General features: G+C 45.6%; 1 protein-coding gene across 1 annotated transcript in view; it reads left to right on the top strand.

The window, feature by feature from the left end:
• Positions 1-27,351, top strand: part of KIF5C (kinesin family member 5C) — a 161,726-nt gene that overhangs the window by 130,374 nt on the left and 4,001 nt on the right. Inside the window, exons 17-25 of the mRNA XM_037849932.1 lie at positions 1,704-1,821; positions 3,859-3,935; positions 5,000-5,109; positions 7,268-7,369; positions 7,579-7,639; positions 10,468-10,539; positions 13,059-13,163; positions 14,875-15,091; positions 16,190-16,304. Of these exons, the coding sequence (XP_037705860.1) occupies positions 1,704-1,821; positions 3,859-3,935; positions 5,000-5,109; positions 7,268-7,369; positions 7,579-7,639; positions 10,468-10,539; positions 13,059-13,163; positions 14,875-15,091; positions 16,190-16,296 (969 nt within the window). The 3' untranslated portion in view covers positions 16,297-16,304. The remainder of the gene's footprint in view (positions 1-1,703; positions 1,822-3,858; positions 3,936-4,999; positions 5,110-7,267; positions 7,370-7,578; positions 7,640-10,467; positions 10,540-13,058; positions 13,164-14,874; positions 15,092-16,189; positions 16,305-27,351) is intronic.

Raw genomic sequence — 27,351 nt, forward strand, 5'->3', positions numbered from 1 at the left:
AGGGTACATGTCATTCATTCAGTGAGGAAGGCTGCTCTTCTTCTCATTGAAACACCGTTTCATTTCAGTAAGGCAGTTTCAGAAAACAGAACCCAGTTTCTGGGCTGCCACTGACACCCGAACTTGGTATTTAGGTTTGAGGTTTCTGTGAGTGGCGCAGTATGTGCTGCTTGTGGCCTTGAATGAAGCACTGAAAGAGCCAAAGTTATTTAGGTGTAACAGCTACCAGTGTGGATTGGTGCATCAAATAAAATACTGAGACAGAAAAAAGCATACTTCATTCTAGTATGTTTTTAGACTTAATGTAATCATAGAAATATCTCCAACCTCCTTCTCTCCCACCATAATAATCTAAGAGATGCAAATGTAAACAGTGAAGTTCCATTTTATAACTAGCGTTACAAGCAAAAATGTATTGAGTTTTAGTAATGGATGGTGGTGGTGGTAGCACAACATTGTGAAGTCGTGAATAATAGACTGAATTATATATTTAAATGTAGTTAAAAGGGGAAATGTTAGATTGTATATATGGTGCCAGAATACAAATTAAAACAAAACAAAAAAAGAAAAAAATAAATAAAAATTTTAAAAAACTTTAAAAAGTGTTGAAAAGATTATTTAATGCTGGTTTGTTAGTGAAGTTGAAACACTCATACATTGTTGATAAAACTGTAGTTCAGTTGATCCTTCTGGAAAGCACCTTGGAAATCAAAAACATAAAACTAGTTTTTGTGTCCAGTATTCTTTGGTCCAGTAATTTCATTTATGGTATTTTTCCTCAGGAAATGGTTAAAGATATTAAAAGCTTATATGTAAGATGTTGAGTGCAATATTATTTACCATATAATAAAAATAAATTATTGAAATATCTATTGAGAAACTAATAACATCAAGTTATGTTAGAAGAATATTTATGGAGCTATTATAAAATATTTATAAAACCTGACCATTTGGAAACTATAATTATATAAAATTAAGTGAAAATGAAAATGCTGAGTTGTATCTATGCTCTACTTTGCAGCTTTGTAGAATTTGAATTCATTTAGTTGAGAACAGGAATATGGAGGGAGAAAGAGTGGTTTATGGGTGAAATTTGCACCACCATTTTTGGATTTGCTTTACTATTTGACATTTTTTGGAATTTATAAAAACAGAGAAGAAAATTCCTAGAATCTGTGCCCCTCACCGGGGTTGGGAATAGCTTCCCAGGAGGAGGGAAATGCACGTAAAGTCCCCGAGATAGGGACAGAAAAGGAAAACAAGTAATACTTCTGTTCTAAGACAGAATCCGAGATTTGTGCCACAGGGTTTGGGCCTTTTGCTGAGCATTCGGTATTTTCCTGGCTCTTTCCTCTGCGGTACACGCGGCTCTAAAACGGTGCGGAGGAGTCCAGCCTGGGTTTACGAATCTCATGTGGAGTGGGTGGTGGGGAGTGTCTGTGTCTGTGGGGCTTGGAGGGGATGGGGACGTAGAGGGCGGACGCGCCAATCACGGGCGAAGTGACCCGGGACGCAGGGGATGGACGCGCCACCACAGGGGTGGGAACAGGACGCAGGGGACGGACGCGCCGCCAGGGGGCTGACCCAGGACAAGCCTCAGGAACCTGCCTCGCTGCAGCGCCCACCAGAGCGCCCCAGGGGAGCCTGGACGGCCGCGCGCCAGTCCAGTCGTTCACTCGGCGTTTTTGTCTGCTTGTTTACAGCATGAGGCCAAGATCAAATCTCTCACAGACTACATGCAAAACATGGAGCAGAAGAGGAGGCAGCTGGAAGAGTCCCAGGACTCGCTCAGCGAAGAGCTGGCGAAACTGCGAGCCCAAGGTAAATAAACAGCGGCTACTTCGCAGGTGTCAGGCTCGAGGGCAAAGCCACTCTCTCGGTTGGCTGAAGTCATGATGTTTCGTTTTGCTCAGTTCAAGCATCTCTAGGTCTACTGAAAACAGCAGCATAACTGGGGGAAAATAAGAGGAGAAATCTCTAGGAGATTGCCCCTGCCCCAAATCTGTTACTCCTCCCACTCCTCTCTTGGTGTCTCGAGGGTCAAGTCAGAACCCTCTGTCTGCCCCCTGCTGCCTCCAGTCTGCCTGCAGAGGCCCCTCTGGGTCTCACTCCGTCCTCACTGCCACGGTGCGGGTTAATGGAGTGCTCCATCGCCTGCACTTTCTCCGGGATCGTGCCCTTCCCCTGCCTCCACCAGTCCGGACTGTCTGTTGCGTCCAACGCATGCTCCCCACCCCCTACGCTTTTAACCCCTCCACTCTGCCCCCGGGCTCTTAAGAGAAAGTCAACTTTGACCAGGTTCACCTTTTGAACAAGCTTTTGTCTTTGTGGCAACCTCCTGACCACCTTTCCTTAGGATAGTGCTTGATAGACAGGCACAGGAAGCGCTAAATGCATACGATGAATAGAAGTAGAAATTGAAGACTGGTGACTAGAAATGCAGAAACTAGAAAAGGAGGGTTAAGATATGCACTGTGTGTAACTGAAACATGCGTATTAGGGGTTGCAATGTAAATTATTACTGTCATTTTGGAAAGCAGTTTGAAATTACATAGTAAATAATTGTAACATTTTTCCTACCCTTTGATCTGAATCTCAAATACTCAAATACTCATTGCAGAATTACTTATATTAGCAAAAAGGGGGATGCTACCTAACTGTCCAGCAATTAAATAAATTACAGTATATTGTTAATTGAATATTTTTTCAAATTGGAGATGAAATATATGAAGGCTCTGCACCAGTGCTTATGATACCAATTAAAAACTAATGTACGCTTGTGTTTCAAGTCCTAGAAATTAATACTTAAAATGGTTGTGGTTTTGATATGGTAGTAGGATTGATAATGATTGTTAGCTTTTTATTTCCTTTATTGTGGTTTTACCATTATTTGTTCAATAAATACACTTTGTTTAAAATGCCAAGGCAAATTAAAGAAGAGAACATATCCATCCCGACTATATATGATCTTGCAATATTTTCTTCACGTGGTAATGAACGAGTATTTAGGAATGGTATTCCACCAAAAATTTGACCTGGAAAATAATTTTACCCTCTTCTTCATGGTTTCTGTAGTGCTGCCACTGAGTAGAAATCAAATAGAGGTGAGAAGACATGGAATAAAGTGGAATAGACTTGAGAGAAAATGTAGTGGATCTAATGTCACTGCCTTAAGCCACTTTGCCTCCCCAATCTGCAGTCGGCTGCCCCCCCCCAGCCCCCACTGCTGGGGGTGTGTGTGCCCTTGACCGAGACCGCGGGACTGGAGACCCCTAGGAAGGCCCTGCCTACACATGGAGCCTTCCTGTTTAATCCTGAAAGTGTTACTTCATATATGTTTCCCTTATTCATATACCGTTAGAATACGTTTTCCTGCTCCAGGTTCTTAGAGAATAAACATCTCACCCATGGGAGGTGAATTGACTCATTCTGGAGCTGTAGCCATGGCCTGAATCGAAACACCACGTGACATTCGCCTAGTCCTTTATCCACGAAGCCTGCTGGGCACTCACAGAGGCCAGGTGGGAAAACAGCCTTCCCAGGGGTGCGGCGATTGTCCAGCTGGGATGCAGTTTGGGGCCGGCCTGTGTCCAGGGTAGCACCTTTCCCAGTACAACCGCCCCTCTCGCCAGAGGGCTCTGCTCCAAGGCTTCAGTGATGGGATCCAGCTCTCCTGCCTCACCGTTAGCCAGAAGCTGCCTTCCAGAGGCCTGTTCCTTTGGGCCTGGGTGGTAATTGTTGACCTCAGCTGATGCTTCACCCTCACTGCCATTGTTCTTTCTTCTTTTTAAAAATTTTTACATTTGGGTGTAAGTCCTGCCTGTTACATTTTAAATCTTCATTTAAAATTCAAAACAGAAAAAATGCACGAAGTCAGCTTCCAGGACAAGGAGAAGGAGCATCTCACACAGTTGCAGGATGCGGAGGAAATGAAGGTGAGTGTGGGTGCCCCTCCCACTGGACCCAGCATTGGGACTGGATTTCCTTGTTCTTGGAAAACCTGTCACCTTCAGGAACGTGGAAGGCGGTGCATGAGGGTCCGGGGCAGGCTGGCTCCTGGCTCCCGATGCGACCGGGCTGAGAGATAACATGGTGTGCATGTCCAGAAACCTGGGGATATCCATAGATCATGGCAATGTTGCATTAATATCTTCTCTTCCCCATTCCTGATGAGGAGGGAAAGAGTGGCACCCACAATCACTGCGTGGGCTGCATTGTTGGGGTTAATTTCTCTTTGACAGAAGAAAATATCTCTCCCCTCCACTTTTTTAAAGAACACACCCCAAATTTGAGTTTCCATCTTAAACACAGAGGTCTTTGTTGGGGTTATGTTATAAACAGTATAGGAAAATGCAGGGAAAATGTCTGGGAAAAAGGCTTTTTAGGTGAATAAAAATGGGACATGAGAAAATGTAGAATTTTGATAAGTTTTAGGCAGACTGTACACCTCTTTGAGGGTAAATAAGCTTGTAGTTTAAGGCAGTACCCATGGTGTGTCCCTGCTCTAGCCAGCAGAATAAAATAATTCTCCCTTGATGGGCCCCTCTTTTGCTTTCAAAGTGCTTTGGTGAAAAGGTCACCTTCGGGCTTCACTGTAAATCTGTGCAGGGGGTGGGTTGTGGGCTAGCGTCTACAGTTCACAGATGAGGGACTCACACTCACATGGCTGGGCTGAGGTCACCTGCACGGTCAGGGCCCTCGGCCTCTGACTGACCTAGCTACCAAAGCCAGGTGGCTCAGGAAAGCTAGAGAAGTCAGAGAAAACTTTTTGTTTAATTGTGCACCTATTTGCTCCCAGGGCTCACTTAGTTTTATAAACAGATCCTTGCATTTTGTTGTCCCAGTAAAACAAGGCTGGGTTCTGGGGGCCCAAGAGTCAGTTTGGGGGTCTGACTTCCAAGGGATGTGGGGTAGGGGGTAGAAGCAGATCCAGGGCTTGTCACAGAGTAGGCTGAGTGCCAACGAGCGGATGACACATTTCTGCTGGCCTGGGTTGCAGAAGGCGCTGGAGCAGCAGATGGAGAGCCACCGGGAAGCTCACCAGAAGCAGCTGTCCAGACTTCGAGACGAAATTGAGGAGAAGCAGAAAATCATTGATGAGATTCGGGAGTGAGTTGGTGTGGGGGCTGGCGGGGCGTGGGGCTGTCAGCTGAGGGCCCTGTGCCTTGCCCTGGTCCCGGCCTCCTGGCAACATAGTGGGCTTGGCACTCTGCTTCCAAGGTCTGCTCTCCCATCTGGAGCTCAGCCTCCCGGGGGTCCAGCATGCCAGGTGGCAGGTGGGCCCAGCCTCCCTTCCTGGTCCCCGCAGGGCAGGGTCATGCTGGCGACTCAGCTGGGCCGAGCCACACCCCAGGAGATGGAAAGACTGCATGAAAATATGAAGACCAATAAATTGGCCCTAACTGAGGGGTTCTCATGGGTTAAGAAATAAGCCAGAGAAGACAATACCTGCCTCCTCCTCACCCCAGCATGCACATGCACAGCTCTGAGCCACCTGTCCCGCATCTGTCCTCACGGCTGCTGCAGCATGGCATCATTACTCTTTGTCTCTGGTGACGCCCCCTCCCAGCCCTTGATCCATAACGACCTCCCTCTCCCCCTCCTACCTTATTGGCAATACAGAGCTCACAGGGCTGGGTGGTGCCTCAGGGATCTGGCCTCCTGAAGCTTTTGTGCGGTGGATCCCCTTGGCAGTCTCTGAACCCCTTTGCAGAATAATGTTTTTCAATACCCAAAATAAAAGAAGATTGCAAAGGAAACCAGTTATATTGAAATACAATTCCAGCCACTGACCCCTCCGGGCCTCCCCACGCCCCTTTCTATAGATGAAGAAACAGATTCTCCGTGGGAGGCAAGGTTAAATGATTTACTTACGTTCACGCCACTAAATAGGAATGCAACTGGAGTTAGAGTTTGATTCTCTAGACCACTGATCCAAGTCTCTCTTGAGTGTATGTGAGCTGCTCCCACAGGGCATTTGCATTTTGATAGAGGAGAATACTGTAACAAGTAAACAATGCTTAAGTGCCGCCATCCGGCTCTGAGCAGACTGTCCTCCAAAGCCAGTTGCTGAGCTCCCCCTGCCCTCCTGGGCCACCTCCATGCCTCCTCCTGTTGTGTTTTCCTCTTCAGTTTTGTTTCACATTCATTACTTTGATGAATCAAAATGTTCAACTGGAAGGGGAGGTAGATGGAGGGAAGGTTAGAGCAGGATGGTCAGCGAGCAGATGAGTGGATGGGAAGGCTTCCTTCCCCAGTGCCTTTCAAATGGACGCTGGGACGTCCTTCACAACAGCCGTGTGGGAGGGCCATACAAAAGGTTCTGATCTCGTGTAAATGTTCTCCGGTGGCCCCTAATGGATGGCGAGTTTCTTCTCGCAGCAAACCCTGGTCTCTCTTCTTTTCCTCTCCTCTCTACCTCCTCCTTGAGGCCCCACGGACTGGGGGCTTTCTCATGTCAGTGGGGCTTTGAGTTTGGGAGGTGATTTTGTCTTACTGTCCTAGGGCTGCTGTAGCAAGGTCCACAAACTGGGCTGCTTAAAACAAACACAATTTGTTGTCTCACAGTTCTAGGGCAAGAAGTCTGAAATCAAGGTGGCTCTTTCCTGGCCCCTTCCTGGCTTCTGGAGGTTGCTGGCAGACCAAGGGTCCCTTGGCTTGCAGCTGCAGCAGTTTGAGCACTGCCTCTTGTCACATGACTTTCTGCCCTGGGTCTGTGTCAGGTCATGGTGCATCGAGGGCCACCCTACTCTGGGATGACCTTGTCTTAACAACTGATTCCACCTGAAATGACCCTGTTTCCAAATAAGGTCACACACTGCGGAACTGGGGGTGAGGACCTCAACATGTCTTTTCCGGGAGCAGAGGGTACAATTCAACCCATAACAGTTTTCAAACATAAAACCAGAACATCGGACCCGAGAAGAAGAAGGATAAGGATTCTCTTGACGGGGCCTCTCTTTCTCCATTTTAAAATATCAGCCCTTTTCCCGTCTCATTATTTTCCCCCTGAAGCTCTTATACAAGCAAACCATAAATACATCCTCAAAAGCCTTATGTTGCATGCCTCTGAGATGCTCCCCAGAAATTAGTCTTCACTTGGGCAGGGAGGAAGCTGTGAAGTTGTTCTCTGATCCCTCAGAATCCTTCAGAATTGCCACCTTTATTGCGCAGAACTCATGGGGTTGGAACAGAACTGTGTTTTTAGGTGGGTGGCTCGGAATTTCAGACCGATGCAGAATGTATTGCCTTTTCCTCTCAATTTCAGTTTGAATCAGAAACTGCAACTGGAACAGGAGAAGCTCAGTTCTGATTATAACAAGCTAAAAATCGAGGACCAAGAGAGAGAGATGAAACTGGAAAAGCTCCTGTGAGTGCACTTCAAACATCTCTGTGTTCTTTCATCCCTGTGAGCTCTTAAAAATTCTACTTCTGTGAATCGGATGATTGGGCTCAATTTAAAAGCTGTTTGATTGTGTGAGTTGGTTTGTTTTGTTGATTTATCTGCAGATGTAGATGGTATCTGGCTAAATCTCTGACTCTTTGTTGGTGGTTTCTGACTCCTTTTTGTTTTTCTAGATTGCTCAATGATAAGAGGGAACAAGCCAGGGAAGACCTCAAAGGGCTGGAGGAGACAGTGGTATGTTGAAAGTCAAGATGTTTCCCAACTCAGTAGTCTCAAACACCGGCTTGGTTTATGATTTTGAATTCATCTATTCCAAAATTTTATTTGTGCATATCTTTCTCATGTATCATTTTAGACATAAACATTCCAACATAAACATTCCCTGGAAAAACGGAACTCCCATTTTTTCCCCAGCTCTTGACAGAATGATTAACAATCATTCAATCCATTCCTGGTGCTGTCACCCTAGAGTAATTCTCACCTGGAGTGAGGATGAACTGAATTGTAAATCTCCTGCCTGTGGTTTTACAGCCTCTGCACTCACCCAACAAATATTTATTGAGCACCCAGAAGTGCTGGTCCTCTTCTAGGCCCTCGGATGCATCAGTAAACAACAGATAAGATCCCAGCCCTGGTGAAGCTGGCATTTATCTCTCACCTCACTCCACACTTGTGCTCACTCACACACCTGCTCTCTCCCCCTTGCACACTCACACATCACTCATGCACTCATACTCTCGGTTATTCACAAATATGGACAGACCCCTTGACACAGTGACTCCCAGTTACTCTCACTTTCACCCACACACATCACACACTTAGACTCTTAAAATCCAAAGTTGGACCCTACAGTATGTACTTGGATGTTTTCATTTAACCTTAGATCAGAATTCTTCTCAAGCTGTAAATGTTCTTCCGAAACAGGCTCACTGCCCTTGGCTGACCGTTCTTGAACTCCTCTTAACTCCAGGCCTGTTCTGCTTCCTTGAGTGTTTGGGTGGGGTGGGAGGGGAATGGGATCTGCTGTCTAGAGGTTGAGGTATTGAAGCCCACTCCAGAGAGGAGCATTAGAAAAGGCCACCTGCCCAGGGACCCCAGCAACCAGCCATCTTGCTTTAATGGCCTGTCTGTGCAGGCTTCTTTGTCTGGGCTCTGGGGCTGGACCCCTCCTTCCGCTGCTTTGCTAAGCCTCATGTTTTCACCTTTGTGGTCCCATCTTCATGTCCACTTTGGCAGTAAGCAGAGCCCTGAGCTTTTACATGGAGGCCAGCAGCAGATTTGAGGGAAGCGAATGGGAAGTGGAATAATAATGAACATGATGGAGGAAAATTCATTGTCGTGGGAGGCCAAATTGTAGTTACCTAAGCTTAAATGACAAATGTGCATAAATATAACTTGCAAGCTATTTTAAAGGCCTCCAGCTTCCCTTCTCAAGCTGTTATCATTGGATCCACCTATAAACAAACAAAAAATGAAAATTGCCAAACTTGGGACTCTATTACCTGTTACTTAAGTCCCTAGGACATGCCTGGCCCTTTAACAAGGCATATGTATTGGGTGTGATGGTGTTTTTCATGGAAAATATTAACTGTGAGTACATTTTTGTCAGTATTAGGATCATGCAGCAGGTGGGAGAGCATGCAGGGCAGCTGCAGGCATTTAGGAGCAGGGCCCTGGGGACTGGGCAAACCTCTGGCTGAGGCTCGGGACGGTCTGTTGGCCTAAATGCATGCACTGCGCTGGGTCCCGCACCTGCTTGGGAAAGTGGCTGACCTTGGACAGGTGGCGTGTGCTCATTACTCATAGTAACAGATCCATTTGGCTTCCTGCAGAAAGCAATTTACTCATCCGAGGAAGCAATTTACTTAAGGTGCTTTTTATTTCAACACAGACTTAGACCCAGTAATAAGACCCTAAATTAATATAGAATCTTTATTCCAAGAAATTGAGAGTTGTAGCTTTATGACCTGCTTCTTCCTTTCTCTGTGAGCTTGTGTGAGCTGTATCCTTTGACCTTCTGCAGATTGAAAATTTTATATGTGAAGTTTCTCTCGTATTCTCCCTTTTGGGATAATATTTTGTAAGAAATTAATCATCTCTACTCTCATAGATACTTGAAGACTTGAATGGAAAGAAATAATTTGGTTTACTGATCTTGCTAACCAAGATCACCAGGTTTGGCTCAGAGCCTTTTCTCAGCAATCCAATTCTTAAGGGTCCGTTTGTAGAAAATAATTCAAAATGAAGACAAACATGCCCCAAGAAATTCCAGTGAAAGTTTTCACAACAACAAAAGGAACAATAAAAGCCTGATGGAGAAATGTTTATGTCAAACAAGTTGCATCAATAAATTCATAATTGCTAATATTTATTGAGCCCATCCTATGCCCCAGAACCTATTTTAAAAGTTTTATAAAGATCATCTTGTTTAATCTTCCCGACAACTCCATGAGGTAATTACTATTTTTATCCTTATGTTAAAATAAGAAAATTGAAGCACAGAGGTTAAATAACTCGCTCAGGGTCACCCAGCTGGAAAGTCCTGGAACTGCCCCCCCCATGCCCCCAGTGAAGGCAAGTAGACGAACATGGGGATTGGGGCCAGAGGGGCCATAGAGATATGAAAACTGTCAGTAGAAACAATGACTTTTAATTTCATCTTTCTGGTATTTTATCTAATGTTTACATGATAAAAAGGAAAAAGAGAAAAAAAGGAATGGTCCAATAAAACAGAGCTCTCTAGAAATTTTTGTGAGAAAACTTCGATTTTGCAGTTGAGAAAAAAATTGGGTTCTGTTTAGAGAGCAGTAAATGAGCAAGCTTTTTTCTGGTTTATAATTCATTGTGCAAGTTCCCGGTCTCTGCCAATGGGTGGGTCCTGGTGATGATGCTGAATCGAGGGGGTGGGGTGCTGTGAGTGGGGTGGGGGAGTGCGTGCAGCCCCATCGTGTGGCCGTGGGTCACAGAGCGTGTGTAGGGGCTTCTGGGGTAATACTACTGTGCCACCTGTGTCATAATGCATTCCCTGATCTAAGTGGGATTTTACAAATCTTCTCTTCCAGTCTAGAGAATTGCAGACTCTTCATAACCTCCGTAAGCTCTTCGTCCAGGATCTGACCACCCGAGTTAAAAAAGTGAGTTCTATTTTGTCTGATTGAGACTGAGAAGAACATAAAAAATGACCAGAAAGAATCATTTTTTTCAGTTGAAATATGACTTGCTTAAATTGGTTATACTTAAAAATTAATTCTTTCATGCCAGAGAATGTTATTAAAAGAATAATACGCTGGAGGTGAAAAATTCTTGGGAACATTTTCTCATCTGATTTCTCCTTCTTGGTAAAAGGAAGTGATAATGCTTCCCTGGCCTTCATTTCAGATTAATATTTATCTGGCCCTGACCATGGGAGCCACTGGGCTGCATGCGGGACAATCCGTAGGGTTGGCCAGAGGGCACTGCCTGGACTGGCAGGTGGCACTGGACACCTGGCCAAGCTAGGCAGTGTAGCCCTCACCTGTTAGACATCACTGTGGGTCACAGAATACAGAGCACTTGAACATCCAGTATCCTGTTTGCTCGCCCCAGCAACCACGCAGATGGATCTTAGTATTCCTGTTTTGTAGCTGTGGGGGTAGGCTCAGGGATTCAGTAACTGGCCCAAAGTTGCACAGCTAGGAAGAGCCAGAGACAGGATTTGAGTCCAGGTCTGTGTGACTTCTAAATTGGAGCTTCTTTGGCGCTCATGTTACACATGGTGATCTCGGGAAGACTCTAATCCCAACGCAGTTTGCCAAGGCTTGCAGAGGGAAGGCAGCATGGGGCTAGTCTTTGAAATGTTTAAAAGCAATCGACAAGGAGCAGTTGGGCCATTTCCAGAGAATTGAAGGAAAGAATATTTAAGAAAAGTGGGTTTGGGTATGTATATATATGTACATTTGTGTTTGTGAGTGTGTGTGTATACACATGCATGTGTACGTGTGTGTGTGTATATGAAGGCGCCAAAGAAAAGAGGTCAAATATATACAAAAAGAGGTAGTAATTGATGGAGCAGATCCTAGAGGGTACAGAATTAATAGCATGGATGGACTGTATTAGGCTTGGTAAAGAGAAGGGACATGTTTCCCTCGGGGAGGGGAGAAGAAGGAAGAGTGGAGAAGTAGATGGAGACATTTGCATGGAAAAAATGACACTGAAAAGTTGTGTCCGACAGCTTTGATCTTCTCAGTTAATGTGGAGGCTCTGTCTTCACTGGAGAAGGAGACCAGGGAAGGCTCAGAGACAACTGCGGAGGGGAACTAACTAGGGATGAGTTAAGGGACTGCTGAGCAGTGTCCAGCTGAAGGGCAGGGGCATGGATTTGGGGTGGCTCCCGACAGCATGGCCCCAGTAAGCTGAGAATCCTGGAAGTAAAAATAAAGGAGGAAGAGAATGATGAAGACAGTGGTCAGGCAGGTGGGTAGTGACCACAGTCTTCAACATGCAAAAGACATGTTAGGACCTGGACCAGGTTGGAGAGTGAAGCCAGAGCAGAGAGCCTAGAGAGGGGCAGGGGACCCGGCCAGAGGTGTGGTGAGGACTGAAGAGGCTCAGTCAGAGGGAGAGAGTAGATGCATTGGCCAGGGGGCCCATTAACAGCCTGAGGTCAGATTTCCTTGGTTTTGTTGTATAAAACTGTAGGAAGGACCTATTTTTAGACCAGTGGTTCTCAAAGAGTAGTGCTCAGCCAGCCGCATTAGCATCACCTAGGCACTTGTTGGATATTCTCAGACCCTCCCCAGCTCCACTGCATCAGAGATTAGGAGTGGGGACCAGCTCTCTGAGGGTTATCAAGACCCCCTCCTGAGGATTCTGGGACAGGCTCAAGTTTGAGAACCCCAGTTTTATCCTGATGGAAGAGTGACAGGTTTGAGGGCCCTGTATAGTCATTACCTCTCTGAAAAAGGATGGTGATCTCTTCTGTGATCAGACAAAGCAAGCAGGCTTTGCTGTTTTTGGGCTCCAGGATGTGTTTGCTCAAGCATTTCCCAGCTCATCTCTGTCATTCAGCTTGGTGGGGCCAGGAGCACAGTGCTTTTGCCAATGTCAAGATCCGATAAATTTCAAGGGTTTACCCAACTCTTGGATGCTATGACTACTTTTAGATCTGTTCATTAACTGAATTGCATGGACTTGGGAGCTGGAAGGACCAGCAGAGGCTAGTGAGTCTTCCCAAGGGGGCTGTAGGTGCTGACTGCGAGCATGGTGACTTGTCACCTCAGTTGCAATAGTCTGAGGTCAAATTTAAGTCTTAGGTTTATGTTTCCACTCTGGTGTCTTAATGAGTCTTTGAACACTTTCTTTGTGGGGAAAAAAAGTCTCTACCTACCTGGGAGGAAGAGGTCTATTCCACTAAAGAGAAGTAATGTGTAACTTTCAAAAGAAGATTTGAAGCTTTCTTTTTTCCTTAGAACACTTATGACACTAACCAAGGTAATTAATCAGGAAGTTTGTTCAGTCTGAATTTTTAGAGCCTCACCTTATTCTCTTTCTTAGAATAACCTTTGGTGGGATTGGGGATTTTTTAAAAAAGATTTCCAATATGTCATCCACATCGTCCTGGGGCTGAGGGTGGGGGTCTGCAGGTATGTCTGTTGACCCCTTGGCTTTGGTGCAGAGTGTGGAGCTGGACAGTGACGATGGAGGGGGCAGTGCTGCCCAGAAGCAGAAAATCTCCTTCCTGGAGAATAACTTGGAGCAGCTCACCAAGGTTCACAAACAGGTAGGAGTGTTGCCACGGCTTCCTTCTGCTGCTCTTTCTCTCCTGGAAAGAAGGCTGCCAGGTTTGGCCGCGGTGCAGGGAGAATGCTCTGATGTGGTAAAAGGACTAACATTGTCAGAGAATGTTAGTGCTGGGAGGGGCCTTAAAAGTCATTTCACCCTCAGTGACTTCCTTTATAAACATAGTTCTCTTATTGAAGCCAGATATAAAGGATTGTTGAGCTGGGGTTTGGGGAGCCGGATGTTTGGAGTCCTGGCTTTTAAACATCCTGCCTCCAGCCCCCACCTGGATGCTGACTGGCCTCAGCATCTCCCATGACAGCACCCCCGCGGACCCCAGGGCTGCATGGAGTGCAGTGTGGAACTCACGAGCTGGGTCAGCCTCCCAAGGAAACAGACTGGGGGAGGAAGGGGCTTGCTTCCTTCCACAGTGGGAGAACTGGGACTAGGACTGTTAGCCTTTCTGTTCTGTTGTCCTGGTCTGCGAATCCTTGCAACACCCTAGAGTTTGTCTTGAGTGACAGAGAGTGATGACTTTCCAAATGCACTGGGGGCTTAGGAGGGTAATTTGTCTTGGATACTTTCTGTTTAAATGCTGGCATATTGTGACTGTTTTCTCTCCTTAGATTTGAGATGTGATGGAAATGGTCCAACTTTTTTGGACCACATGGCCAAGGGGATGCCATTTCTCTTTGACTTGTTAAGTCTGCTTCAATGTTACTGATATTTTTCCCTAGAGAAGACAGCTTCAACATGGTTGAAGTCATTCAAGCAAAATGTTGATGAGAAATATAAATGCAGAAACTGCCAGGAAGCCCAAAATAGGGCTCTGAAATTCATTAATTGCTTTATTCATATATTCAATGAATATTTATTGAATCCTACTCTCTGCCAGGCACTGGAGCTGGTGCTGGGGATACAGGGATAAACAAAGCAGATGTGGGTCCAGCAGTAGCTCACCTTTGCATAGCATGTTCTGATTTTCAAAACTTTTCTTTAGATTCCCAAAATGGCCTATTATGTAGTATCCTTGTTTTATGGATGAGAAATCTGAGGTTGGGCAAATGACTTACACCAAATTAAGACAGCTGGGAAGTAGCAGAGCTGGCCCTTGAGCCCACTCTTAGGGCCAGGGCTAGCCTATTGCTTCTTAGGCAGTGAAAGTGTGAGTGAGCAGGGGCCCCGTGCTTGCTGTTAGTCTCTAGATACGTTACAAGGCTGTGTCCAAACCACATGCCAGTGTAGACCTGGGGTCCCCTATGGAAGGAGGCTTCAGAGAACTCCAGAACATGCATGTTTCTTCTCACTGAGTGCTTTTGAAACTGCTCTAAGTATCTTAGCTTTCCCATGTGAATGTCCTAGTGGTAAATTTTCTCACACTGTTCTTGCCCAAGACTGAAAGTTTCCTATGGCTGGAAATGGCTTTTAATTTCATCCTCTGCCACCCCCTTCTGCATACCTTGTTAATCAAGTGTTCAGCAAATTGGCATCACAGGGTATGGGACTTTAATTTTCCTTTACTACTCACAGAGCTTGTAGTCATATGGACTTTCAGACACATCTGAGCACAGGGTGGTTGTACAGCTGCACAGTCTCTTTCTAGTTTCTCTCATTTTACATTTTTCATCCTCTCCTGGTGGGTCGGCTCTTCCGCCAGCTTCCCTGCAGCTCACTACCTTTTGCCCCCTCCTCCTCCCTTGGTCTCGCCCCAGCTGGTCCGGGACAACGCAGATCTCCGCTGTGAGCTGCCCAAGCTGGAGAAGCGGTTGCGCGCCACGGCGGAGCGTGTCAAGGCGCTGGAGAGCGCGCTGAAGGAGGCCAAGGAGAATGCCATGCGGGACCGCAAGCGCTACCAGCAGGAGGTGGATCGCATCAAGGAGGCCGTGAGAGCCAAGAACATGGCCAGGAGGGCCCACTCGGCCCAGATCGGTATGTACCAGGCGTCTCGGCAGCGGGGGTCGCGAGCGGTGGTGATCTTGCTGAAAGGTGCAGCCTCCACAGGCCAGACGGCTCTGGATGCTCTGAGGCCGCTCCGTGTGGACCCCTAAGTGGTACCTGAAATGCTGTGAGTCAGACCTGCGACGCCCGGCCTTCTCCTGTGAGAACGGAAACGCCAGGCAACGAGAGACCACGGGGTGCGTTAAGGGCCTCCAGGCTTCCAAGCGTTTCTCAGCAGGGCTCCAAGCCCAGAGGCTCCTTGTGTTCTACACCAGGTAGAACCATAAAGGAACCAGTAGCCTAAAGTGCAGGCTTAGATATATGGCGGAAAGAACCAAGCCTGGCGTCAGCAGTCAGGGTGTGGGAACAAGGTGGCAGGAGGGGGCCTGGAGTTCCAGAGCTTTCAAGAACTGCATGGGTTTGGGCAGTTTGCCCATTTGGGGAAGGAGGGTGTGGCTACTGAGTCACAGTCCCCAGGACAGAGCCAGAGGAATAAAAGGGATTTAAGAGTGTTCTCTGATGAGTTTTTTTTTTTTTTTTTAATTTAAACTTCTCTTAATAACATGTAATAGTATTTCATGTGGCTATGCAGATGTATATAATCCAGCAACTTCATGTTTCTAATTTTAAAATCACACCTTAGATGAGGGGTTTGTTGTACTTATTAGATTTCACACCGATAAGACTTGAGAATCTACTGAAAGCTATAGCCCCTCTCTCCAGAAAAATGAATCACAGGCAAAATCCTGCATCTGTTCTCAGGGCCTCCACGGATCCCCTTGGAATCCACATGGGGACCCTCTGGCTCTGCCCCAGATAGAACTGAAAGTTCTTTGTTTCTTATTTGAGACTTTACCCTTCTATTTTCCTCAGCCCAAATAAAAATAAGGTAATTGATCTGCCCGTTCCCTCTGCGCCCTAGACATTTGCTTGCTCTGGATGGCTAGCTGCACAAGCGGGAGGCCGAACCTACCCTCCTAATAAGAATTGTGACTATCGGTTCTTACATACTACCAGTAGGTAACTGGGTGTTGCTGTTGAGCCGAGTCTGAATGCCTGTTCTCTCTTCTTTTCACCGGTTGGATATAGCCAAGCCCATCCGCCCAGGACACTACCCGGCATCATCTCCAACAGCCGTCCACGCCATCCGAGGGGGAGGCGGTGGCTCTTCCAACTCCACCCACTACCAGAAATAAACACTGAAGTGAGTTGCTGCTGTCGGGTGGTTTCTCTTTGGGGCAGCCCTGGGCAGTCTGGAGGCAGAGCCTTCTTGCCTTCCGAAGCCCCTGCCTGTTCCCTCCGCCCCCTGCCTGTGGACCTGGGTGTTCAGCTCTGCTCCGGGACAGGCCCTGGGGGCTCCAGGCTGTCAGGGACCTGGGCCTCCCCTCAATTCAATCTAGAGCACTGGGGTCTTCCAGCTGGGGCCACCTGGGGCCGGTGGGATCCTGAGCCAGGCCGGGCTGCATCACCTCCAGGGATAGGGGAGGGTGTGGTGAGTGATTCACCTAAGCCTGCTTTTGTTCAAGGGACTCCCTTCTGTAGCTGGCACTGCTTGTTTGTCAGCTGCTCTTACCCAGAGCAGCCAGATGTGGGTGGTTGCCTTAAGTCTCAGGAACTAAATATAAAGAGCAAGCCAGATAGTAAGTCATATTTTTATAATTACTATCTGAACTCAACAAGGTGGGTTTTTAAGAATTCTGCTATTTCATATCTAGCTGGGTCCAGAGCACTTTGTTATTTCTTTGGGATGATGATCAGTAAGCTTCTCTGCTCACAACCCACATGACTGCCTTTGCTTTACCAGCAGAAAGAGAAAAAATAAAAGTCATATGCTTTGGAGAAGAGAAGAATGAGAGAATAAAAGCCTGTCCTTTTGTAGCTGAAACAGAAACAAGAAGACATTCCTGGTTGGGCAGAGTAGACCAACCACTAGGTGGCCAGAAAACTCTGGCTTTGAATCTCTAACCTTGTGGGCAGAGCTGGTGCCCGAGATTTTCCTGGACTCACAAGCTCTTAGTGAGAAAGGCTAGCTCACAAGGTGGGTGGGCTTGCACGGGTGAAACGCAGTGATTGGGAGCAAGTGTATGGCCTGGCAGAGCGGTGGTTCCTCATCCTGTCCTTTGTGCATCAGGGTGAGGAAGGCAAATGGAAAGGGCTGCAGCCTTCACTCAGGATGAGATGACAGCATTGCTAAGGCTCTGCCAAAACTTCCAAGCCTTGGTGTCTGCACCCAAACAGCTTTTACCTGCACTGCTCCAGGCCAAGGAGCAGGCCAGGGGCCAGTGAAATTTGTGGGAATTGGCGGGGAAGCTGAGGCAGCCTACGGGCAGGCAGCATGCCCACCACCTTCTGCCACCTCCAAGGGGATGGGTGGGAAATGATCTTGGTAGCACACCACCCTATTCAAATCCAGACCCCAGCTTTCAATCAGAAGTGAAAAGAAATTGGATGCTATAAAATTTCTTTTGAGTACATGTTAGAATTGGGGGTGACATGAGATGGGAACTACATCAGGTAAGATCAAGTTTGGTAGCTTAGAACAGAAACAGAAGAGCACTGTGGCTCTCAAACTTAAGTGGTATCTGCATTTCTGGGCCTTGGTAGTTTTACCAGGTACCCCAGGTGATGGTATTATCCACCAAAGTGTGATAATTACTAGCCAGAACTTCTAGCTTATACAGGATGGAAGTATTTCTTCCTCTTGTAAAGGAAATTTGCAGGTGGTCTGTCAATGGTTGGTAAAGGAGTTCTACAGAGATGATTGAAACCCACCCCCTTAACTTGAGACTCACTGCCCTCAGCAAATGCCTTCCTTTCTCAGAGTCACTTCATGGCCCAAGATGATTTCTACAGTTCCAGCCATCATGCATACATTCTAAGGTTAGCAGCAAAAGGAAGCACAGAAGAGGCAAAAAAGCAGCCCTGCTGGCTGAATCTGCTTTTCCTTTAAGTAGCCTTCTCAAGAGCCCCATAGAATACCAAGGCTACATCCCTGGTGGCCACACGTAGCTGCAAGGGAGGCTGAAATGTAATCTTTTAGCTGGACTTGCCACTGCCCCAAATAAGAGTCATATTATTTTACCGAGGGTAAAGAAAATGGATGTTGGGGTGGGCAATGAACGGTCGGTGTTTATTGCACACCTAATATTCAGCAGACGGAATATATAGTGACCTCATTTAATGTCAGCAGGCAAAAAGCAGTGTGTGCTTGGCACCCAGCAAGCTCTTAATACATATACTGACACTGGGACTGTGGGGTCCAGACCCTGTACAGTGGAGTCATTTTTTTCACAGGATCTGATAATGGTCTCTCTCCCGGACCCACGTTTTATTTAAGGTGCAAATAGCCAAGTATCCTTTACTCGTCCTGACTGTCAGTGGTTCTGGCAAAAATTTTAAGACCTTCAAAGTGGCAGAACCACCTTCACCCATCATGGCTGTTCATTTCTCTCTACTCGAAGTGTTATGAGGGGTTTTGATTATTTCATCTGAAATTGGACCCTCCTGGACACCTTTACCTATCCATACAACGCCAGTGGCTGGGTGCTTTTCTTACAGGGTCACAACATCAGTGCCCCCCTCTACAGTTGTCAGAGTGGCAGTGTGGCTCGGGTGGCTTTCACACAGGAGACCGGGGTCCTCAGCACTCGGTCTTCCCCTCACTGGCTGTGTGACTTTAAGCCCCAGAGTCTCTTTCATCCGTCCTAGGGGAAGAGTTCTCCCCGGTGAGAGCACTGATGATAGGGTTAAAAGGAGATCGTGTGTCTATTCAAAATAAGTGCTCAGTAAAAATGTCACTGCCAGTATAGCATTGGCAGCACAGTACTTGGCACATAGGTGGTTGATAAGTGTGGGTTTATATACCCCCCCCCTTTTTTACATAGTTATTCACAAAATAGTTTTTAGTCCTTCTATATCAGTAAATTATGAACACTGAATGGGGAAAGTCCCTGTCTAACTGTAGATCCTGTTTGGTGCTGTGAGCAGATGTAAGGGGTTTTAAAGATAATGTCATCTCTTATTTATCTAAATGTTAGGAGGAAAAACCTTGCCCCTTTTACAAAAATGACTAGACATTTGTCAGTGGAGGAGGGGGGATGGTTAACAAAAGGATAGTAACCCATAAAGTGCAGAATTATAATCGGAAGTTACGAAGCTCTAAGTCCTCTTTTAAAAGTAATTGGAAATACAGAATTCATTTCTTAGATGAGATCAAATCTGTCCGAGATGGTCTTTCCTGACCTTGGGGAGCCCATTGTGAAGTGCCTCTGCCCTGTGTAGAAGTCATCCCAGCTGCTGACTCTGCCCAGCCCTCATTTTGGAATCGTAGCGACAAATTCATTGGTAGTGTCTGGATATCTTTGGGATTTTCCTCTGCTTTATTTCAGGGATCCAGGAATGTAGTCACAATGAGTATTTTAGTGTATCCTCAGGTTTCTGAGCAAAAAATTTAATTGAAGATGCCAACATAGAAATAAAAAATCCCAGGATAGTGCTGACTTTGATCTCATCTAGTTTTGACCGAGAGAGGAAGGGGGATCACCTTCTTAACATCCCCAGTCTGCACTTGGGGGTGATATACATGCAGCAAGCTAAGGACAAGTGCTCTGGGCTTGACCAGACCTAGGTTCAGCCCAGCCTTGGTGCTCTGCTGCAGGACATGAGCAATTGGTTTGATTTCTCTAAGCCTCGGTTTTCTCATCTGCAAAATAGAGGTCTGCCTTGAGAGTCTGCTAGTTGTTGATTTAACAGTGAGTGTGATGGAGAAGGCTCTGATCCTGTAGAATGACATGCTTGTTGGGGGACACGGAAAACAGGCAGAGAGACAAACAAGGTCACTTCAAAGAGTGATAAAGACCCTGAACAAAATAAAAACAGGTTAATGGACTAGAGATGGGGGCACACCACTGTAGAAGAGGTGAACTATGAACTGAGAACTGAATGATGGAAAACGGCCATGTGGAGACCTGGTGAAGACTGGCGCAAATGCTTGCTTGGAGGAGGAAATGGCCTGGCGTATTTGAGGAACGGTAGGAGGGCTGACCTGGCTGGAGCACAGCAAACTGGGGAGACTGTCATGACTTCTGCTTGTTGGGGAGGTAGCTGGAGCCAGAGAAATGGGGCCTTAAAGGCCCAGGTGAGCAGTTTAGGTTGTAATCTAAGTGTGAGGGGAACTCCTGGGGGGCTTGGGTTATGGAAGGGGTTGGATCTGGTTCACTCTGGAGAATGGACGGTGGGGCCGAGAGTAGAAGCTGGGGCTCACCTGGGGAGCTATTGCAGGTGTCTGCTTGGGAGATTGCAGCCTCTCAGCCCAGATGGTTGTAACAGAGGTGCAAGAAGTGTCAGAGTCAGCACACATTTTAGAACTAGATTCAGCCGTCAGGGCTTACTGGTTGGAGTGAGGAGGAGGAGGAGGAAGCAAGGAGGGGAATCAAAGGTGTTTCCTGGGTTTAGGCCCTAGTAACTAGATAAGTATTGGTACCTTTTTAACCATGATAGGGGAAGTTGGGAGATGAGCAGATTTTGTGGAAACACCAAGACTTCCGTTTCATCCTGTTAATTGTGAGATGCCTCTTGGACCTGTAGCCTAGATCACTATCTAAGTGTGTTTGGTGAGTAGACGGTCAAATCAGTGGGTCTGGAGCTCGGGAAAAAGGTCAGGACTATATCTTAGACAGTTATGGCCTGTGGAGTGTTTAAAACTGTGGGTGTAGAGAAAGGGTAGACAGCAGAGTCACGGGCATGGGGACTGCTGAATCCAAAGGTCAGAAAACGGAGGTGGCGCCAGCAGAGGGGTCTGAAGGAGAATGTGAGGTCACAGAGGCAAAGGGAAGCCCCTGCTCCTGGAAGGAGGGTGGTCGGCCATGCTAGATGCTGCTCATTGCTCGGGACACAGTGGAGGCTACGGGGTGGTGGCCTCAAGCAGCTTCAGGGGAGAGGGGACAGTGAACCCCATTAATGTGGATTAAAGAGAGAGGGAGGTGAGCAGTGGAGCCAGCACTCGTATATGCTTTTGGACATTACTATATGAAAGGAAGCAGAAATGGGATGTGGGATTTAGATGGATTGGTTTTTCTTTTTCTTTTTTTTTAAGTGAGAGATATTACAGCATAGTTGTATGCTGATATAACTATCCAGCTGGGAGGGGAAACTGATAATGCAGGATAGGGAGGGGGATATTACAGGTACAGGTAAGGTACTGGCCATGTGAGAGGCCATGTGAGGGGGGCTCAGCCTTCACAGTGGAGTAGAAGACGCAGGGCAGACGCAGGTAGGTGGGCGGTGGGGACTGTAGGGAGGTGAGCCAGGTTATCAGCCAAGAGGAGGGAGGGGAGGCAGGGTTGGAGGTTTGAGAAGAGAGGTGTGAAATAGTCCCCTCAGGTAGTGCTGAGTGCTCCGTAGTGTCCTCGTATTGAGTGTGGACAGCTGTTAAATGCTTGTCCAGCTCCCTAGTGACTGAGCCCTGGAGATCGCCTTCCTTTCCTGGCAGTGCTTTGGAACTGGCAAGCTGGTGAGTGCTTGCTCAAAGGTATCCACCAGATGGCGCCAGTGGGGCATTGCTGAAACTACAGCTATTTTTGAAGACCCTTGTTTCGTTTTTCATATATTTAGACCATTTATTTCTCATACTTGAATAGTAAATACAGTGCTTTTAAAGGAATAAAATTCTTTCAGATTCCAGTCGCTGATTTAAATTATCTTATTATGGTATCATTTAAATATTTGCATCTTTAAAGTAGTATACGTTCCCTATGCTTACAGATCTTAGGCAAGTATGTTATCAAAACAAATTCAGATCTTAATAAAAAATATATAAATAAAAAGATATAAATAAAAAAATCCAAATTACCAACCTTAACATAATTTAATGAAAGATGCTCTTTTGCTGAAAATTAAAAGCTAGGTGCAATGTGACTGGAATGGATCTTTCCTTATAGTGTTTGGCCTGCTCACACTTCTCTGTGTTGGAACCTGTCTCAATTTTTTCACCCTTTTCCTCCGTTAAAACCACTGCAAAATCACAGCATACCTTCACATCATTTTTTCTTCATGTGACTGGAAAATATCATTTTCATATGGAGTCCAGCTTGTCCCTCTTTTTGTGATGGTCAAAGTTGTGAAAAGTAGCTCTGACTCAGTCATATCATGGTGCTGAAGTTGCACAGACATGCTCGGCTATAACTAGATAATGTAGAATATGCATATATTAATGTTGGAGATTATCATACCAATAAAAAACACAAAATCCAAAGGCCCAGGAAGCATGTCACATTGTTGATGTGGATGAAGACTCTCATATTTTGAACACTGTACTGTAATCAGAAACCATATGTATTTAGTCTAGAAAGCACATCATATTTAATAAAGTTTGGTAAAATGTCAAAATCAGTGTTGGGCCAGAAGCAAGTCAAATTAAATGTGCTCTAATTTGAAGAAAGAACACAATGTTTTTACATTGTGATTTTATGTTTTGAAACATCAAAAAAACACCAACCCTGAGAAAGCACTTGTGCCATTTGCAGCAGGATCACCCAGCTGCATAGCTTCATAAAGCCAACAAAGGGGCCCAGGAGTTTGGTTCCGGCCTTTGTGTGTCTGATCTGTGTGACAGTCTCTGATCCTTTAGCTTTTACAACTTCAGAATCTTTATTGTAAATCTATCACTTGTCAATAAAGAGATCTTCAACTTCTTAAATGGTGGAATGAAAACAGACACATAGCAAAGAACTATGGGCTTTCACCACCGTTCCCTTTGCTGCCAAACTGTCAGCTGGGGTGGAGGGCCCAGTCATTTGGAATGCACAAATGACTCTCTACTCTTACGTCTAGTCACAGTAAGCTACACCCAAACAGGGAATTCCAGGTGTGCAGTAGAGAGAAGAAATCCAGTCTTTTGTAACCAAGCATTTAAGCCTCTTATTTCCTTGATTCTGGCTCTCCCTGTTCATTTCTCTATGTTACTACTCTCAGCAGAAGTCCTAAACTTCTGGACCACTTCAGATTGCTGCTGCTTCTTTCTTTGAACTAAGAAAGTTCTATTCTTTGAACCCTAGCACCATACCTCTCTCCCTCCATTACTTTCTCTACCCCATTCCTGGCTGAGTTTTCTCTCTAAGCTCTAAACCAACAAGGCTCTTCCTGCTTGGGTCCTGGAGATATCCTTAGGTTCAGGCTGAGCTTCCCAAGTTAGTGCTTACCCGTTTTACTTTGTTTTCTTCTCTGGCTCACTCTGTGTTTAACTTCTTGTTACTGTTTTATCTGCCCTGAATCATCCCTGGATCCAAACTGTCTTCCACTATAGTTTGGGTTTGTCTTGACCTTTCTCTTGGTTTTGACACCCCATTCACAAAGAAACATTATATGTACGATACACAAGTTAACTGCTGCAGAAATATGTGTACACCTCATGTGGAGGGTGGATGAAGGATTGCTTTCAGGTTTAATCTAAAGTGATGAAGTCTAGAGAAAGACTCATTTACAGCAGTGTCATGGTGGGATCTGTAAGTGACACATGTGGTTGACATCTAAACCACAGGGTAGTTCAACTTGTTATCGTTCTTTGAAAATGCTAGCAATGAAACGATTGGATCGTAAGAATGTGCGCACAGGAAGACTGCTGCAGCCAGTGTCTCGGGGTGGTTGCAGCCTCAGGAGCTGATGCGGGATGGGCTGGGTTTGAACCCAGCTCTGCTGCACACTAGATGAGTTACTCCCCTCTCTGTGCCTCAGCGTCCTCCTCTGTCAAATGCGGCCAATGACAGTACGTACTTAGAGGGTGCCTGTAAGGATCACGTGAGTTGATCTGCATAAAGAGCTCGGACTAACGCCTGGCCAGAGCCAACACTCAGAGCTGGTCCTCACCTAATCCGGGCTCCTTGTGTGTTCTGAAGAGGCAGAGTGAGCCGTCTCATGTCACCCAGCTTGTTAGTGGTAGGGCCTGGACTAAGAACTCCCATCTCCTATGCATCAGTTTTCAAAGTTCTTGGACTTGGAACTCCTTTACACTCGTAAAATGTATTGACAAGAGCTTTTATATTTGTAGGTTCTATCAGTAGGCATCATATTGGAAATTAGAACAAAAATTTAAAATATTGTTAAATCCACTTAAAAATATATCCATAATTGTTAACCTAAATGCCAATTTTATGAAAAATAATTATTTTCCCAAACAAAAAAGGGGGCATAGAATGGCATTGTTTGATACTTGTCAAGTCTCAGTACCTAGCTTAATAGACACGGGTTTTCATATCTGCTCTTGCACACTGTCTCCTGCATTTTGTTGTTTTGGTTGAAGTTTAGGAAGAAAATCCAGCTTTGTCACTCCAGACAAGTTTCTTGTCCATTTAACAGCTAAGAAAACTGTGGCAGTACATGTATCACAGGCTTGTTCTGGGAATTGAATGAGAAAATGCAAGTCTTAGAAGAATGTTTGGCAAGAAGTAGCCCCTTGAAAATGTTCGCTAACGTTATGGTGGCTGTAGGGACAGGACTAAGGGGACTAGGGTTGCAGTAAGAGAGGACAGAAATAACTGGATGGGCATTTTGCAGGCGGAAGACTTTGAAGGTGGCAGTTTGAAATCGGTCAGGGAATCCTGGAGGGCTTGGAAGAGAGGCTTCCTTATTTCATCCACAGTGCAGTTGGCTGCTCTATTTTAATACTTCTCAACCTCATGTTTCCCCATAATAGATTCAGAGCAACTAAAATTGTTCCTCCACAGCAGATTGCACCAATGCTCTGATGAAATAAATCCACTTTTATTCATCAATGATATGTGAAGTACAATTAGTAAGTCTTATAATGTGGGTATTGAATTGTTCGAATGGTAAAAGAAAAGATAAAACTATGTACTGTTTGGATTAAGCCTAAATCCACTGCAAGCAATTGCAAAAGCCAAGGTTGGGGAACAATCTCTAAATACTTGTTGCAAAACCCTTCCCCACACTTCTAAAGGAAAGCTATTTTACTTCCTTCTAAATCTGGTCACGTGTTGCCACTCTGAATTGCCATCTCTAATCTGGCAAGACTCAGAGGCCATCCAGTTAGCAGGTTATTTGGTGCAGTCCCTGCCTCTAGGTAAGACATCAACAGAACTGGGTTTTAAATGTTAGTAAGATCCCCCAATTTCTCTGGGTAGCCAGTATTTGAGATGGGAACAGTCAGGAATGGTTTCTATTAGAGCTAGCCCATTTGCCTTTATAATTTATACCCACTTTCTCTCCTGAATTTATCTGAGGAGATAGAAGTCCAGATAGTTGGAGCTAGTCTAATCCATTTGTCTTGGCCTGTTTTGGCAGGCAGGCCCGTAAAGATCCTTAACTCAGGGTGACTAAGAACAGCCTCCTCATAATAAAGAAAGGACCCTTTATTGTTGAGGTTCCTGTGTTTTCCTTTCAGCAACCCATCACAACCTCAGTTTTGCTCTCTCTCCTTGAAATAGCTAAACTAAACAGCTTGGGGCCTCCACAAGGCCCTCTGTTTCTTCCAAATTATTGGCCAAAACTTGCTGAGTCTTGTACATTGGGGAGTGGGGGATTTGAATGAAAGGCCTTCTGGTGGAAATCTTGTCACTTCATGGTCTGCTGGAGTTCCTGAGGCTGCCCTGCTGAGTGTGTGTGTCTAATGCTAGCTGTGTCAACACAGTTGGCTTCAATCATTGCATCAAGCCCTAATCCTACAATTTATGGTACGTGCCTAGCACCTCCCTGCCTCCAGGCACGCAGGAAAACCATTTCTTCAGACCAGCGTGACCCCCCAAGTGATGCTGAGATCGTGTGCTTGGAAAAATGAACCTGTAGGGAAAGTGAAGTGGGGATTTCGATGGTATTCAGAAAGCATTCTTGGACCTATCAGTTTTCAGCTCAAAATGGATTTCAGATGACAACTCTGACCACACTTTTAGGTTTTTCATTTCTGGTCCTAACAATGAGCTCAAAATCTCACTATGACAGCAAAATATTAAAGACATTCTTCTCAAAGATGAATCTTTCTCTGTGTGACTTCTGTATGACACAAATATGACCATATATGGTTGTTTAAACTGTTTCTAATTGAGCAGCTCTGTAATCACTAACAGTTATACTGTAGGAATGAGAGGTGGTAGTTATAAAATGAGCTCCCTGAATATATATATTTTTTGTGAGTCAGGAGGGGGTGGTATTCTTAAAAAGAATGTGGCATGCACTCCCTTTTTTACCACTTGGTTTCTGTTCTGTATTCCAACTTTTTTTTTTTTTTTACCTTCTTTGCTCTCATCTCCTTTTATAACCTCATTATATACCCTGAATATTTTCTATTTATAATTTACATCCTGACTATATAAAATATATGAGGTTGCATACAATATTATAACATATAAATCAGGAGAGTGAAGAGAAAAAAACTAGGGAGAGAACACTGTAGCAGGAATCTGAGATATTTATATATTAAGTTTGGAAAAAGTCTTCTAGAGGCAAAAAGAAAACAAAGCACATCAGATTATGTAGTTCTTTTTACATCACAGGAGTGGTTGGGTTTTTCTTAGTCTCTGTAATTCAGGCAATTCCCATAAGTTTCTCAAGAGATGAGGCTCTACCTCCCTTTGCTGTCATGCCCCCCACCTCCATCCCCGCACCACCTGCCCCCATCCAGGCACCATGGACTTTGCACAAAACCCACAGACAAGATTGCAGGCAGATCTAGGGCTTCCAGCTGGAGTAGTTTCTTCTGAAAGTTGAACTTACTGGGGTCTGACCAAAAGTTGGCAAAGGCCACTCGGGCTTGACTCCAAATGAAGTTCGTCCAGACCTTCCATGTGGGAGATCTGTGACCAGGTGAAGCTCTAGCAGAAGCAGAGGGAAATGAAACGGGATGCACGACTGGGCAACTTTCGTGCTTGGTAGAGGTGAAACACTCTCTCTAGAGGGAGCCTGGGTCAGGGACAGGTGCTGGCCAGTAAGAAGTACATGAGTCCCCCTGAGGAAGAGAAAATGCATTATGTTACTCTGAATATACATAGCTCCAACTGATAATCGACTTTTGGAAGAGAAGGTTGAGATTCTTAGGGCCAAATACTCAGAGCAAAACCAAACACAAGAGGCAGAAAAACATGCCTCAGCGGGCCAGGGGGCTTGGTCTGGACCCCTCCTGCTCAATGTGGTAGCAGCTTGAAACGTGGCTAATCCAAATTGAGATGTGCTGAAAGTATAAAATAAGTATCAGATTTCAGACTTACCATGACACGAAGACTATAAAGTATCTTAGTAGTTTATTC

This window comes from Choloepus didactylus, chromosome 9, assembly GCF_015220235.1.
Source record: "Choloepus didactylus isolate mChoDid1 chromosome 9, mChoDid1.pri, whole genome shotgun sequence".
Taxonomy (NCBI): domain Eukaryota; kingdom Metazoa; phylum Chordata; class Mammalia; order Pilosa; family Megalonychidae; genus Choloepus; species Choloepus didactylus.